Source organism: Globicephala melas, chromosome 18 (assembly GCF_963455315.2).
Source record: "Globicephala melas chromosome 18, mGloMel1.2, whole genome shotgun sequence".
In the NCBI taxonomy this organism is placed as follows: Eukaryota; Metazoa; Chordata; class Mammalia; order Artiodactyla; family Delphinidae; genus Globicephala; species Globicephala melas.
In genome coordinates, this window is record NC_083331.1 from 42,791,981 (window position 1) to 42,809,798 (window position 17,818).

Here is a 17,818-nt window from a genome sequence, read left to right on the forward strand (position 1 = left end):
AAATACAATTCTATGCATAAAACTTGCAAAAAATAGATCAATCATATACAAGAGAACATACTTTCATGCGTGCACACTCAGGAAATTGCACACATGCACACACAAATATGCATTATGTATATTATATACATAATATACACATATGCACATAAATGTAAGTCTACATATACTGTAATAAGTGTATATAAGTACATATATGTGTATATATTTATAAACTATACACCTGTCTATATACAATATATAAATATGTAAATAACCTTATAAAAAATATGCCTGTTGCTGTGGTCTAAAATTTGTGTCCTCCCAAAGCTCACATGTTGTAACACTAACACCAGATGTGATGATATTAAAAGGTTGGGTCCTTGGGAAGTGGTTAGATCATAAGAGTGAAGCCCTCATGAAGAAGAGTAGTGCTCTTGGAAAAGAGATCCCACAGAGCACTTTAGTCCCTTCCACCATGTGAGGATACATCAGAAAGGTGGCAGCTACAAACCAGGAAAAGACCCTCACCCAACCATGCTGGCACCCTGATCTTGAATTTCCCAGCCTCCAGCACTGTGAGAAATGTTTTGATTGTTTATAAGCTACCAGTCTGTGGTATTTTGTTATAGCAGCCCAAACAGACTAAGAAATCTATATTAAAGAAGTACAAGCTATTCTAATACACACACACACACACACACACACACACACACACACATATTTCTGCATTCCCTATAAAATTAGTGGTCACAAATATTATCCTCATACAACCATAGCCTCTCTTCTAAATATTGATTGTATACATTAGTAACTGGCAGATTTAAGAACAGCTGTGAAGAAGGGGAAGGTAAGTTTTAGGTTCTGAAACCTTAAAATAAGCATACTCTCTTTTGGACTCGGAAGTATGATTGCAGATATTGATGTTGCTAGTAATAGTTTCAGAGGAGGAGTTCATCTTGATATATTGGTTATAGGGATGGCACAATTTCATAAATTCTTTTTCAATAAAATATCTACCCATTACATGCAAATTTCAAAATTAATCAAAGGAGTGAGCTGACAGAGCTCATTCAATATGCTTGGCCAGACTGATGTGAGATCAAAGTCTGCAGGCCCTGAATACTGTACTGGAAGTTGAAGAATTCAATTTCCACTTCAGTTCACATTCTGGGAAATAAAATCTCAGAAAACCAAAAAAGCAGCTTTCTCATTACCTGAAAGTATTTAAATATTGGGTTTCGTTAAATCAATCTTCACTAAAATATAAGTCAAATAAAAAAAAAAGCAACATGCTCTTATGGAACAATTCTGCATCACAAGAGGATATTCATAGGAGTCACAGCTTAAAAAAAATTGCTTTGCTAAACAGAAAGAAATTTCAGAAATTAGTTAACATTATTACTCTCAATAACGTTAGACCACGTGGACTTTCTCAACTAGGATCAGGGTGCTATAATGTATAAAACAGGCTTCAATTGACTGAATTGAAAATAAAATTTTGTGAATTTAGAAAAAAATATCTGTAGAAATCTAAAATGAAGTAATACATTTAATATCTGAAACAATTAATGCCAAAAGTTACATTGTGAACATTGTAATCACTGCTTAGGAGGACATACTTCTCCCAGTAGTAAAGGGCATGTAAATAAAATAATTTAAAAATGAAACAACATGTAGAAATTGATGAAATTTTGAAGATAGAATATATAGATAACATTTCCTTTTAAAAATAAATTGATAACAAATATTATATGAACCACCAAGAAAATAATATAGAACAGTAATACTATTATGTGGTATTTGCCATTCAGAGTGTATCTGTATTTTAAAATTATATATCGTTTCACTGAGATCTGAATATAAGACCTAGATGGAGTATATTCTGATTTACAATTTATGCATGTAATGCAGATTTCATTACATTATATACATTATATATATATATACGTGAACACATATATACATGAATACATTAATTCACTTAAACAAACTACTCTAAGAGATGAAAATGTTCTTATGATTTATTCTCCTCCTCTCCCTGAAGACTTCTTTGGCTGAAGCACTCTCCTTTTTTGGAATTTCAAAGAAAAGGAAAACACTGTTTTGTAATCAGATACTCTGAGTACATATTTATCTTGCTTAATAGATTATAGGGACATAGATTATGAATACAAGAATTCTACTCAGAACTTAAGAGTGAGTCTTGCTTGTAATAGATTACAATGCATGAATAACACAAAATAAAATATTTAAACTATTTTTAAATTATATTTTGTTAGAATCTGAGATAACTGCTGTGAGCTTTCAATTCTATGTGAACTGATCACGCTGTGGTTTGAGCTAATATAATTGAATTGGTTTTCAACCCATTAATCAATCTACATAAAGTCACAGATAGAAGTCTGTGTTATAACTAATAACCTTAAACTTTCTCCCTTAATTATAGTAAGAAAGAAATGTTTTTTTTAAAAAAATTGCATTTCGGACTTCCCTGACAGTCCAGTGGTTAAGACTGCATTTCCAACACAGGGTTCCATCCCTGGTCAGGGAGTAAGATCCCACATGCTGTGCAGCACAGGCAAAAGATTTTTAAGAAACCACCAAGGAAGTCTAAATAAAGGATGGACTTTATTAATAAAAAATAAAATAAGATAGATAAAAATTGTTTCAATTACTTTATATAAAATGGGAGGTTTGGGATTTGTACATTTATTTGCTCATGAATTTCTTTGGCTTTGTTTATTTATTTGGACATGTGTGGGAGTAAGTCTTTTGGAAAATTATTTATCTTGGAATAATGTAGTTATTGCCAGGTTTTGAGCAGTCTCTTTAAATGTGCTGTCAGAACAAATACATCAGGTCACACAGCAGGTAGTTTATCTCTGTGAAAGTGTGAGCATTAAATTAAAGAAGACTGCAGACTAGTAAGTAGATACTGATTGGTTTATCTAACACATTCTGCACATTTGTAAACAAATGCAACATTGTTTCTGATTCTTTTCTTCTAAACCTTGAAATTGGTCAATCCATTCATCTCAAAGATTACAAAATATGAAGTACGGTTTTTACAACTGATTCACTGATCTCACTTGAACCCAATCAATAAAATTCACAAAATGATTCCATTCTCAGAAAATCAAAGATCACAAAGGTCACAAAGATCAACAGAAGCCCAATTATTCCACCAATTATTACTACCACTTTATAACATCAGAAATATATATTTTAAACATTAAAAGACTGACACACATGGGCTTTTCTTTCAGAAACATGGGACATAACAGTATCCCGCAGAGTTAACCAGAGAAGCGTGAAGTCACAAAGCAAATTACCAAGGGTCACCTCATTAATCAGGGCACCAAGGTGAGACGATACATGAAAAAGTCAGGTTTGGAGAACAAATAAGTACATAACTAAACAGATATATAAAAAGCAAGTAATGGATTATAACAGAACAAAATGTTAAATACATAGATTTGCAACATTATGATAGCCTTTAGTATTACACCATTTAAATTCTTACTTTGTTCAACAATCATCACAGTCTTAAAGGATCAGGACTTCAAAATTAGGGAAATACAAAATATCTGACTTTCTAAGTAATAATTAGTGGTTTTTCAGAGGGTAGGAAAATCAGGACAGATTAAAAAATCAAGAAATAAAAAGAAATAATTTATGTAGATTTACACTATGGGATTTTCTACAGTAATACAATAAAAACCCCACAAATGTATTTTTTATTTACTGATAAATCTTCACATATTATCAAAATAACTCAATAGATTTAATTTAATTTAGATAGGGGTATAACAGAAACAATACAGTGGGTCTAATAAATTTTAAAAATGAAATAATTCTATAGTATACTTTGATATTGTTCTATCTTTAATACCAAGGATGGCACACTTTCCGTGAATACTATATTTGAGCAAAGTGCATAATGTCATATCTCATTTACTCATGAGAGTACTCCATTCCTAATTAAAAGATGTTACTTGCCTTGTCAAAGTCACCTAAGTGGTGTAACAAATTTCAAAATTTAACACAGGTAAGTGTACTTTAGAACCAGACTTTCTACAATTATGTTTAAGGATCTCTATTGCTAAGGAACAAATCAGAATCTAATAAATAAAAATGCTTAGACTTTAGCTCATATATACTTATTATGGAAGTTCTCTGCTTGTCCTTACACATTTTCCACCATGGTGCCAAAGAGGAGACCTAAATGAAAACATGTTATATTTTACATATGTATATAGATTTTTTTTCACACACACACAAAAACTTAATTTATGACAAAAAATATTTGATCTTCTGTGGAGATGAGGTATGTGTGTGTGTGTTTATGTGTGTGCATATGTTGAGTTCTACATCAAGTCAAATTAGGGGCTCAGAGAGTTTGTTTAGCATTTATGAAAGATATTGTCAAATGTAAATATCTTTTCCACTTGTCTTATTTCATATATAAATATATATGTTTTACACATTGGTTTTATATCATCCTTCCAATTGGAATGTATACATTTTATTTTAGAGAAAAAATAGAAATAGACTGCAGAAACATGTGACTAATGTGTTACAAACTTAGAAAATTACTTCTGTTCACTGGCTTCATCCAATGTATTACAATGCTTTATTGTCTCCTGGTATTTTGAGAGCTTGTATAACCAAATGGAAGTAGGATGTAAATATGGAAAAGGTTACCAAGGCAGTCATATATTTTCATGTGAGAAAAGCGAACTGAGAAAACATACTTTTTAAACTTCTTGCTGTAAAAAGCTTATTTGTGGTTATATAAAAACATATAATGGAAAAATGTGCATCTTCACTCATCTCTTTTTAATCCCTCTCTTTGCCGTGTCTGAAAGGATGAACAAATAGCTGTCTCTATGTATTGCACAATGACTACTCACCGTTTGATTTTTACGCAGATGACAGATGATTCTTTCACTCCACATGACTGCATAAAACAAACTAGATTAACATGTATATATATATATACATGTATACATATATTTTAAATGTATACATACATATATACATATATATATTTTTTCCTATTAAGAAAAAGTGTGAGTCCTATTTTACCCCAGCCAGCTAAAATTTGTATGAAGGTCAGTTAATAAGAAGTGGAAAAATAGACAAATGTTGTGAATGATGTATATTTGATAAAACATTCTACACATTTATTTATGTAGCCTACAATGGTACATAAAAGGATGAAGACTACGATGGGCAAAATGATTATCTGTAGTGGGAGATTTTAAAATTATATGACCAAAGAAATATTTTGACATCTAAAATCTAGAAACGCTAATAGCTGATAATTCTATAGTGAATCAACAACTTATTAAAATACTCACTCATTTAACCAACATATTCTTTGAGTACCTACTATGGTTCAGGCACTTACCTAGGTGCTTGAGTAAAGGAAACAGATGAAAAATATATAATTGTGTGGATTGTATACTTTAGTAGAGATATTACTTAGTATGGAATCTTGAATAGGCTTTTTAAATTCATAAGTATAAAATAGATCTTATAAAGGATATTGAAATTGTTAACTCAATTTTTGCAAAAGTGTCTTTTGAACTTTAAAATGTCTGATATCATAAGAGTATTGTAAATATGGAAATAATTGTTTTATTTAATTAATTTTTGTACATATTTGTTAAATTTATTGATCAAATAATGTTGAAAAGAGTGATTTTTATTTGTTATCTACTACATAGAGTTGTTTTATCAGTAACACATAAAAGTAAGAAAGCAACAAAGGAGAATATAATGTTCATGGTGTCATAATAAGAATGACAAATTGTCCCTTTAATAAGATTCTTATTTATATTGCTATTGTAAGGAATGGAGACTTATGACTATATAAAATGACATACTTTGAATGCATGACTGAATTCTGCTTAACATAAAGTACAGTCCTCCTATTTTTTGACAATTAAGCCCCTGATCATATACCTAGCATCACTTCTCCTCATTTTTCTTTTGCTCTGTTCTCCCTTGCCTTCTTTTAGTTCTTTGAGCAGAACATCTTTGCCTTTGTACCTGAAGTGTAATGCCTAGAACATTCCACTCCTGCCTCTTGCCTACTCAATTTCTGCTCTTTCTCTAAGAGTACAGGTCAGACACTCTCAAACTTTACTGCACATCAAAATCTCCTACAACACAGCAATACACATTACTGGATCTCACTACCCAGACTTTCTGATTTAGTAGGTCTGGGGTGGGGCTCAAGAATTTCCATTTTTACAAGTTCCTACATATTTCCCAAGAGAACAACTCCTTTAGGCTTCAACTGAAAAATGTCTTCCTCACAGAGGTTTTCCTTGGCCCCTTACAGCAGATGAAAGCATTCCGTTATAGATTTCCAATGTTTCCATGTTTCTTTTTCCATAATATTAATCTTTTTTTTATCTTATTCAGAATATATCATTCTGGTTTGAAATCTCTGAGAAAGCAGTAATTCTGGCACTTTTGTCTCTACATTCCTATCAATTACAGTTAATGTAGTAATATACTGGGAGCTCAATAATTAAATGGATATAATCTATGTTGGACAATTCTTGGTATAAAATTCAAAGTGGAACTTAATCTGTAGTATTTTGAAATTATTAATTCTTTTATAAAATCAAAATGCATAATTTAAAAATTGTGGACTGTAATGTAAACAGTACACCATTTAATACTTTTGTTGATCATGCTCCCTATTTAAATAACATCCTGCCTAAAATCTTTCTCCTTAGATAAAACACAAACAAACATGTAGAGATATACATATATTTGTAATTAAAGCTTAAATTAAAATAATGTAAATTGACATACTATTTTAAGAGTATCTTAGCATTATTCCAAAACATTAGGCTCTCTAATTAGTTAAAAATTAATCTTTATATGCATGTAATTTTGCTCATTTCCCTTTATTTTGTTTTTCTTTTTATTATACTATTTATTTTAAATTTCAGAAAAATTCTATATTACAGTATAATAGAAAGGAAGCCATGAGTATATACAATTAATTAAAATGGGGGACATATATTAAAAGAATTGAGAATTGCTACATGTGTTCTTTTCTTCAATTTAATCTTCACCAAACTATGAAATTAATCTCCAAAAGTTCTCCAAATGAGTTGTTTGTTGAATAAAAACTCTTTGACCAAAATAAACCAAACATTTAAATAGTAATTTATAGAGCATAATAATTTATCTCCAGCATATTTTTAAAACATTTTCTCTTGTATACACCCATTTATGCATTCTAGAGACCAATAAATTTCTGTAATGCTTGTCGTTTCTTAGAAATGTCACTTTCTATTTGCATTTTATGTCTTTAGTCAGGGTCCAACTCTTTACCTAGATTATTCTCCACATGCTATCACATCTGGTAATAAACTCTCCTAAAGGCCCGAAACAAATGGCACTTTATTCCTTGATCATATCTTCCTTGATTCTAGCAATATTCCTAGTGCTTTAGAAAACTTCTAAAATTTTAATAACATATGTATGCCTAGTGACCTCTTTGGATTGTAAGTTCTATGAAAGTGATTTTTAAAAATTATTCTCGGGCTTCCCTGGTGGCGCAGTGGTTGAGAGTCCGCCTGCCGATGCAGAGGACACGGGTTTGTGCCCCAGTCCAGGAAGATCCCACATGCCACGGAGCGGCTGGGCCCGTGAGCCATGGCCGCTGAGCCTGCGCATCCGGAGCCTGTGCTCCAAAATGAGAGAGGCCACAACAGTGAGAGGCCCGTGTACCGGAAAAAAAAAAAAAATTATTCTCACATTTCAGTTATTTTTGAGAGCATATGATCTAAATCTGTTTTATATAGACAGAGAGATGCTTGATAAAAATCCATGGAAATGAGTGCTAGAATCCAGAAATCCCTGAAGAATCTACTCAGCTAACATATAGCAATATTTTCTTATAGGAATATTTTGTTCAAGTTTATGCATTATAAGTACAGAAAAAAGGTAATAAATCTGGACTTTTGAATGAAAAGATTAGCAGAAAAACAAATTTTAGTTAAATCATATCCTAAGGAAATGGAATAATAATTCCAAAATATTTTTAAAAAGGACGTTTATTAAAAATTAACATAATGTACATATATGTATTGTATCCCTATTCTGAGTTTTAAACTTTAAGTCCACAAATAACATAGGATTTTGTTCTTTTAGGATATTAAAGCACTGAGAAAAAATGAAATTATCCTTTTGCAACAAACACAAAATATTATGCCAAATCTCATATCTAAAGTTTTTATCTTTATAAATAAGTGTGTTTTGTTGCAATATCATTTGTGGAATAAGTAACTTTATAAAGATTAGTTTACATGTCAAATCTGATAAGACACCATAAGTAAGAATATAAAACATTTTGATAATATTCTGTATAAGAACTATAGATATGAAAATATTCTATGATATTAATAATCATATTAATTATTTGGCCTTATGCTATTTGGTTTATTATTTGGCATTATGCTATTTGGACAACTGGCATGAAGACTGGGGGGGAAAATGAAAAATTTTTGTTCTATTTCTAATTGTAATCTTTACATGATACTTGTTTTAAATAGACAATTTGTTATGTGTTTGCAATAATATTTACACCACTTGCAATCACTCAATTGAAGTACTATTATTTTGTTACTTTTAAAAAGAATATATTTAGCAAATATTCCCAGAGCATCAATTTTAATATTCTTATAGATGAACATAAAAAATGGAAAGGATTGTTTTCCATGACTATTTGGTGGTCCAAATATTTTTCTTTTGAGTACATTTTATATTTTTCTTCTTAAGAAGAATGACATTTTATTAAATATTGACAATAAAAAATATTTTATTTTTAAATAAAATCTTTCTTTTTCAATCATATGCTTTCTTTCAAACAATTAGTTTGCACCACTGAAAAGATATCTTCACACGTGTTTCTGGGAAAGGTTGCATTTATCTTTTGGGTTAGATTACTCTGTATGAAAAAGTTAAGGATTTGGAAATTTATTTTGCTTCTCTATTATCCTTTACTAGAAAAGAACTTTTTGATTCAAACATGAAATTTTTCTGGAAATCCCATGGGAGTATTAAGTTACCTTGGACTAAACTGAATCATCAGTGATCATCTTAGCTGTCAATGACCTATAGATGACATATTTATCTAATTAAAAGATGTCTTATTTTGAAAGAAACAGTGCATTGTGCATAATTAGAAAATTGAAGTCATTGGCTTATTAATCTAATGAAGTTAGTCTATGTCATTTATATTACTCTGTGGAGAAGTTTGCAATTAACAATGTTGTATATGAAATGTTAATTCTTGATAAAGAACATAAAAATTAAGCACATCATACTTTTTCAGAGGAAACTTCAATTTCAGTTCTTTACTATATACCCCTGTCACTTATTTCTGTTACTAGAGTATGAAACACTTGTATACTGTTTTTCACTAACCAGTCGCTTAGACTTTCACACCAGCCATCCATTCATCTTATTCTATCCCTGTTACAGAGATAAACATGCATCCCCTCCTCAGCAGTGATGTTGGTTCAAGCTGTAGGCATACGACATGATCCAAGTATGTCTGTGTCCTTTCCTAGGAATTTTCAAATTGTTTTGAGGATGAAGTCATTCCTTTTCCTCTTTGATCACAGAACTCTAAGAATATAAACCTAGGAAATAGCCAGCCATGAATCCAGCTGACTTGAGATCATAAAACCATCAGAGAAAAACAGAGATAAGAGAATAAAAAGTCCCTGATTTCATTAAAAACTTTGGGCTAGCCACTTCTGATATCATGTTTTGTTTTGCTTTTTTGTTTAATTAAGAAATATAATTGCCTTCTGTTGTTTTGGCTTCTTAGAAGTGAATTTCCATTAGTTGCAATTGAAAGAGGCCTGACTATACAAGATATATTTGATTTTTATACAAATTCAAAAAAATGATGCAGAATAAAGTAAGTAAAGATAAAAACAAATAGAGAATAGTATTGTATTATAAATTAATCTTAAATAACCTTATTGTATAGAAAGTTTATTATTATTTTTACTTCCATTATGTGGAAGATTCTTTGGTATATGTGAAAATTTGTGGCACATGAAACTATGTATTAGAGAGGATTGAAACTCAATTTCATTTGCCTCAAGCCTATATGTATTGTATATAATTAGGTTAGGGTTTATATATATATACATATATATATATGTATATATATATGCCAAAGAAAATACATAGATGGTTTTAAACCACAGGCATTCACTTAATATTATATTAATTGGGGTTACTTTTCACACAAAATAGTTATTTAGCTTTTTCAATCTTAACCTACTTATTGTGAATGGTAGACTCATAGCGTGGGACTCGAGGGACATTGTTCCAGCTAATGATTAAGAACTCTCCAGACAATAGGGGCTTCTTAGACAATGGGTGAATTTCCAGGATGTCCGGCCCCCTTCCGAGAAGGAGGGAGATAAACAAAATGTAAAAAAGGTATCTGTCAAAGAACCAATCAGGAAACCTGGGACAGGTTCCCCCTCTGGTCCGAACAGAAGCTAAGAACCTATCATTAAAAATCACAATTGAATCCACACTTTGCATAACAGGAAATTGAGACCTATAAAAATGTATGTTCACGCCCTGGGGGGGTTCCTTCTTCGGCCTCCTGCGTGAGGACCAAGGAACCCCGGTGCACCGGCCTTCAATAAACCTCTTGCGTCTTGCATCGGCTTCCGACTCTTGTTGTTTCCTGGGCGAGTCGAAACTCCTAGGAGACCGCGGAGGTCTAACATTTTGGGGGCTCGTCCGGGATACCACTCGCCCCAGACCACAAGAACATCGGGAGTTGGAGGTACCAGGTAAGCTCGAGCTTGATTGTCTGTTTGTCCCTTGTTCTTTGTGGGCCATTATCGGAGGAAAGCCGTAAGAATCGGCTTATTATGGAATCTGTATCGGACCTCTGGCTAGGCAGACGTGCTAATAGCCGGCGTCCATGAGCCCTAGGGGATGCCCTGGTGGCTCATCTGGAAGGAGAGGCAAACTCTGTCTCCCCTTCACTCGGTTTCGGCAGTTCCCTTTGTGATAACTGTCATCTGAAGAGGTTTCGGTTTTGAAGCGAGCTCGCGGTGGCCCATACGTATATGTGTTTCGTGGAGTTTTAACTGTTTCTGTATTGTGGTCTATTCTTCTTCTCTGACGGACGACAATGGGACAAACTATGACGACTCCTCTTTCCCTTACCCTAAGCCATTGGACCGAAGTTCGGGCCAGAGCCCATAATTTTTCGGTAGAGGTAAAGAAAGGAAAGTGGCAGACTTTGTGTGCCTCTGAATGGCCAATATTTCAGATAGGATGGCCCCCTGAAGGATCCTTTTTATTAGACAAGATTAGGCTGCTGAAGTCTAAGATATTTAATATAGGACCCCACGGACATCCAGACCAAGTACCATATGTCTTGGTCTGGGAAGATTTAATTCTCTCCCCACCTCCGTGGGTCCAGCCCTTTGTTTCCTCAACAGGTACGTCCACGCACACATCAGCAGCGTCGGAGTTATTAGCCCTAAAGAAAAACCCCAACACGGAGAAGCTACCCGACGCCCCGGATCCACCGAAGGCGATTTATCCTGACCTGCAGTCCGATTTGCTTCTTTTGGATTCCCCACCCCCTTATCCTCCGGCCCCAAATCCCCTACCACCTAGAGGACCCCCAGCTCCACTGCCCTCGGCACCAAGGGGACCATCCATGATGGAAGAAGAAAGGGGTCCCTCAGTGGGCACTAGGAGCCGGAGGGCTATCTCCCCGGACTCCACTGCCCTACCTCTTAGAGAATATGGCCCCCCCGATGGCCAAGGGATTAGACCTCTCCAATATTGACCCTTTTCCTCTGCAGATCTTTATAAATAGAAAATGCATAACCCAACTTTTTCCGAAAATCCACAGGCCCTTACCGCTTTAATAGAATCTCTTGTTTTCTCCCACCAGCCCACATGGGATGATTGTCAGCAGCTGCTTCAGACTCTCCTAACGACTGAGGAGAGGCAACGGGTTCTTTTAGAAGCCAGAAAAAATGTATTAGGCGCCAATGGGCAACCTACCCAGCTGCCTAACGAGATTGATGCTGGTTTCCCACTCGTCAGGCCAAACTGGGATTTCAATGCCCCAGAAGGTAGGGAGCGCCTGAAAATGTATCGCCAGGCTCTGGTGGCGGGTCTCCATGGAGCGGTCAGACGGCCCACTAATTTGGCTAAGGTAAGGGAAGTAACTCAGGGGCCCCAGGAATCGCCAACTGTGTTCCTGGAACGTTTAATGGAAGCCTTTAGACGCTTTACCCCTTATGATCCAACTTCGGAGGGACATAGGGCTACTATAGCAATGGCTTTCATAGATCAAGCGGCCCCTGATATTAAGAAGAAATTACAGAGGCTAGATGGCTTGCAGGGATTTTCGCTTCAGGAGTTAGTAAAAGAGGCAGATAAAGTATATAACAAAAGAGAAACAGAGGAAGAGAAGGAAGAAAGAAAGCAGAAAGAGCAGGAAGCCCGTGAAATAAGACGGGATAAGAGACAGGAGAGGAATTTAAGTAAGATACTGGCCACTGTGGTTGGAGGAAGAAATATAGGGGATAGAAATAGGCAGGAAGGGCGAACGGCAGACAGAAGGCGGCCATTAGGCAAGGACCAATGTGCCTACTGTAAAGAAAAAGGACATTGGGTGAGAGAATGCCCTAAGAAAAAGAATGGAGGAAGGCCAACCAGAAACAAAATCTTAACATTGGAAGAAGAAGACTAGGAAAGTCAGGGCTCGAACCCTCTCCCCGAGCCCCGGGTAACTCTTAAAGTGGAGGGGGAACCTGTTCAATTTTTGGTAGATACCGGAGCCCAGCACTCCGTCCTTCTCCACTCAAAAGGTCCTATCTCAGCTAAAAGGTCATGGGTACAAGGAGCCACTGGGAATAAACAATATTCATGGACCACACGAAGGACAGTAGATCTTGGAATTGGACGAGTAACTCATTCATTTTTGATCATTCCGGAATGCCCCTATCCTTTGCTGGGAAGAGACTTGCTCTCCGAAGTGGGGGCTCAAATTCACTTCCAACCAGAATGTCCCACCATAACTGACAATAAGGGAAGATTACTCCAAATATTGACTATGAGATTGGAAGATGAATATAAATTATATGAAAAACCTTCATCTCTACGGGTTAATGTCACAGACTGGGTAACTCGGTTCCCGCAAGCCTGGACAGAAACCGCCGGTATGGGGATGGCTAAAAATCGGCCCCCAGTACTAGTGGAACTCAAGGCAACTGCCACCCCAATAACGGTTCGTCAATACCCCATGAGTAAGGAAGCCAAAGACGGCATCCGTCCTCACATACAGAGGTTGCTGGAATTGGGTATTCTGGTAAGATGTCAATCCGCGTGGAATACCCCTCTCCTGCCAGTTAAGAAACGGGGAACTAATGATTACCAACCAGTGCAAGACCTGCGTGAGGTAAATAAACGAGTGGCGGACCTCCACCCCACAGTACCAAATCCTTATAATCTCTTAAGCACTCTTCCGCCCCAACATACATGGTATACTGTTTTGGACCTTAAAGATGCTTTTTTCTGTCTAAGACTTTCTCCCCTCAGCCAGCCCTACTTTGCCTTCGAATGGAAGGACCCAGCATCAGGAATATCTGGCCAACTGACATGGACTCGTTTACCTCAGGGATTTAAGAACTCCCCTACCATCTTCGATGAAGCTCTCCATCAGGACTTAGCGTTATATAGAGAATCGAATCCACAGGTAACGCTACTTCAATATGTTGATGACATCTTATTAGCTGCTGAAACCCAGGAAGATTGTATCAAGGGAACTGAAAAACTGTTAACAGAGCTCGGAACCCTGGGATATAGAGCTTCAGCCAAGAAAGCACAAATATGCCAACAACAGGTCAGTTACCTGGGGTACCTGTTAAAAGGGGGACAAAGATGGCTCACGGAGAGCAGAAAGGATACGGTGGTACAAATTCCAGCTCCCAAAAATGCCAGGCAGGTTAGAGAATTTTTGGGGACGGCCGGATTCTGTAGACTATGGATTCCAGGGTTTGCCGAGCTGACAGCCCCATTGTACCCCCTAACCAAAAACAGCACTCCTTTCATTTGGGGTGATAAGGAACAACGGGCTTTTGACCAAATCAAACGAGCTTTACTTTCAGCCCCAGCCCTAGGATTGCCAGATGTAACCAAACCTTTTCATTTATATGTAGCCGAAAATAAGGGCATTGCAAAAGGAGTATTGACTCAGAAATTGGGTCCCTGGAATCGCCCAGTTGCTTATTTGTCAAAAAAATTGGACCCTGTGGCATCAGGATGGCCCACCTGTTTAAAGATAATCGCTGCAGTAGCCGTTCTGGTCAAAGATGCTGACAAACTAACTTTAGGACAAAATCTAACGATAACAGCTCCTCATGCCCTGGAGAATGTAATCCGTCAACCACCGGATAGGTGGCTAATTAATGCCAGGATGACCCATTACCAAACCCTGTTGCTAAACTCAGATCGCATCAAGTTTGCTCCAGCCACAGGACTCAATCCAGCTACCTTGCTACCTGATCCCGATTTAGAAGGCTCCACCATCATCCATGATTGTCAGGAAGTGTTGGCTGCAGCACACGGTAGTAGACCAGATCTGACGGACCCACCCCTTCCTGATGCTGATTTTACTTGGTTTACTGATGGGAGCAGTTTCCTGGAAGGAGGTAAGCGTCGGGCTGGGGCAGCCGTGGTAGACGGAAAACAAGTCATCTGGACAGCTGCGCTACCACAAGGGACCTCAGCCCAACGAGCTGAATTAATTGCCATGACAAGGGCATTGGAGATGGCAGAGAATAAAAAGGTAAACATCTACACGGACAGTAGATATGCATTTGCTACTGCTCATATCCACGGTGCCATCTACCAACAGAGAGGGTTGCTAACCTCAAGTGGCAGAGAAATTAAGAACAAAGACGAAATTGTGGCTCTATTGGTTGCACTTATGCTTCCCACTAAAGTTAACATCATTCACTGCCCTGGACACCAGAAAGACAATACCCCAATAACTAGGGGTAATAATATGGCTGACAAGGTGGCCCGAGAAATGGCATCAGGAGAAGTCATTTTAGGACTGTCAGATAAAGTTCCTGAAAAACCAGGCAGCGACGAGGAAATCATCCCGACCACAACCAAAGGAACTTTGTCCCCTCAGCAAGCAGAATCCATGTTACAACAGATTCATAGATGGACACATCTGGGGACTAAAAAAATGATATCCCTGTTACATAAAACCGGGTACGGAACCCCTGGATTGACAAAATTAGCTGAACAAATTGTACAGGAATGTGTTCCATGTCAACAGGTAAATGCTCACAGGGGAAAACTTGAAACTGGAAAAAGGCTCAGGGGAGACCGCCCAGGAACTTACTGGGAGGTGGACTTTACCGAAGTACGTCCTGGAAGGTACGGTAATAAATACCTCCTAGTTTTTATAGATACTTTTTCAGGATGGGTAGAAGCCTTCCCAACGAAGAAAGAAACAGCTGCTGTGGTAGCCAAGAAGATCCTAGAAGAAATTTTTCCTCGATTTGGAGCGCCAAAGGTAATAGGGTCCGACAACGGTCCAGCCTTCGTCGCCCAGGTAAGTCAGGATGTGGCCAGATATTTGGGGACTGATTGGAAATTACATTGTGCATATAGACCCCAGAGTTCAGGTCAGGTAGAAAGAATGAATAGAACTCTAAAAGAGACCCTAACCAAATTGTCCTTGGAGACTGGCGGTACAGATTGGACGGTGCTCCTTCCTTTAGCCCTGTTCCGGGTTAGGAATACACCTTCCCGGTACCATCTTACTCCTTTTGAGGTGCTATACGGGGCCCCACCTCCCCTTCTCACCTTAGGAGAAGAAATAAAACCAGACTGTCAAAATAACACCGACTTGTATGCTAGGCTATTGGGACTCCAACTGGTCCAAAAGGAGATATGGTCCCAACTCGCCGAGGCCTACCAACCGGGAACACCGGGAGAAACTCATCCTTTCCAAGTCGGAGACTCCGTATACGTCCGTCGGCATCGAACCCAGACGTTGGAACCTCGATGGAAAGGACCATACACCGTCCTCCTAACCACCCCAACGGCCATAAAAGTGGACGGCATCGCTGCCTGGATCCATGCTTCACACGTGAAAGCTGCACCAGCGGCGGCATCATCAGGATGGCAGGCCCGAAGAACCGACAACCCGCTCAAACTCAAGCTTCTACGAACCTAAGACTTATAATTTCGGTTTTACTGCCTTTACTGACTGTAAGTGATTTTAGCCCTCACCTGCCCCAACGTCTAACTTGGCAGGTAATTTCTCAAACTGGAGATATAACCAGGTCCATTAGCCATACTGCCCCTCCCTGGACCTGGTGGCCAGACCTTTTTCCTGATGTCTGTAAACTGGCCATAGGAGCTCCCTATTGGGATCTAGAGGGTTATTATGATCAGCATAATGCTCCGTCCGAACTTCTAACTAGAGCTGATTACTCTGGAGAGGGTTGTAAAAACCAGGTCCGAAGAAGTTGGCTCAGAACCCGCTCCTTCTATGTATGCCCCGGGTTCCATCGCCCCCGATCCCTGAATTATAAATGTGGGGGAACTGAAAATTTTTATTGCCAAAACTGGGGATGTGAAACCACAGGAGATACTTATTGGAGACCCACCTCAACTTGGGATTTTATTACAGTAACAGCCAACTATACTCATACTTCTTATAGGGGTCCCCAACCCATCGCCCCCGAATGTTCAGGATGGTGCCACCCCCTCAAAATTTCCTTTAGTAATCCTGGAAAAAGAGATAAAGAATGGATAAATGGCCATTCATGGGGCATTAGATTTTACAAGAATGGATATGATTTGGGAATATTGATGACCCTTAAGCTAAAAATTGAGACTCCCGCTCCTGTGTCGATAGGCCCAAACCCTGTACTTGCCCCCCCCGTTACCCCCAAACCCCCGTTACCCCCAGCCCCTAAAAATACGGGACCTCTGGGCTGAAAGAGACAACGATTAAGCCCGGAACCCCCCAGGATAGAATGCTTTCTTTGGTGCAGGCAGCTTTTACGGTCCTTAATGCTACAAACCCGGAGGCTACAAAATCATGTTGGCTCTGTTATGCTGCCCCTCCCCCGTATTATGATGCTATAGGATATAGTTCTAATTATACTAATGTCAGCTCCCCGGACCATTGTCGATGGAAACAGGAAGGGAACAATAAATTAACTCTGTCTTCGGTTTCTGGAAATGGTACTTGTGTAGGAACACCTCCCCAGTCCCATCGACACCTTTGTCACGATTTTAGCCTCCCTTCAGGCTCGGGATATCTTGTACCTCCCCAAGATGGATGGTGGGCATGTAACACGGGGCTAACCCCTTGTATTTCTCTAGAAGTTCTCAACACTTCAGCTGATTTTTGTGTACTAGTGCAATTAGTTCCTAGACTTATCTATCATTCAGATTCGTCCTTCTTAGATGAATACGAGGGAAAAACAAGAAGGAAGAGAGAACCTATAACCCTCACGTTGACCGTCCTCCTAGGACTAGGAATAACTGCTGGAATAGGAACGGGAACCACAGCCCTCATACAACAACCCCAATATTATGCAAGTTTAAGACAGGCTGTAGATATTGACCTTCGAGCATTAGAAAGTTCCATAACTCAACTAAATGAATCACTCACCTCACTTTCAGAAATGATGTTGCAGAATAGAAGAGGCCTAGATTTGCTGTTTCTTAAGGAAGGGGGATTATGCGCCACTCTAAAAGAAGA

General features: G+C 37.7%; 1 protein-coding gene across 1 annotated transcript; it reads left to right on the forward strand.

Moving 5' to 3' along the window:
- The first annotated feature begins 11,188 nt into the window (after positions 1–11,188).
- Positions 11,189–16,276, forward strand: LOC132593831 (uncharacterized). Its single transcript, XM_060287849.2, is given in 1 exon segment — positions 11,189–16,276. A coding segment is annotated over 1 exon segment (5,088 nt).
- Positions 16,277–17,818: the final 1,542 nt, after the last annotated feature.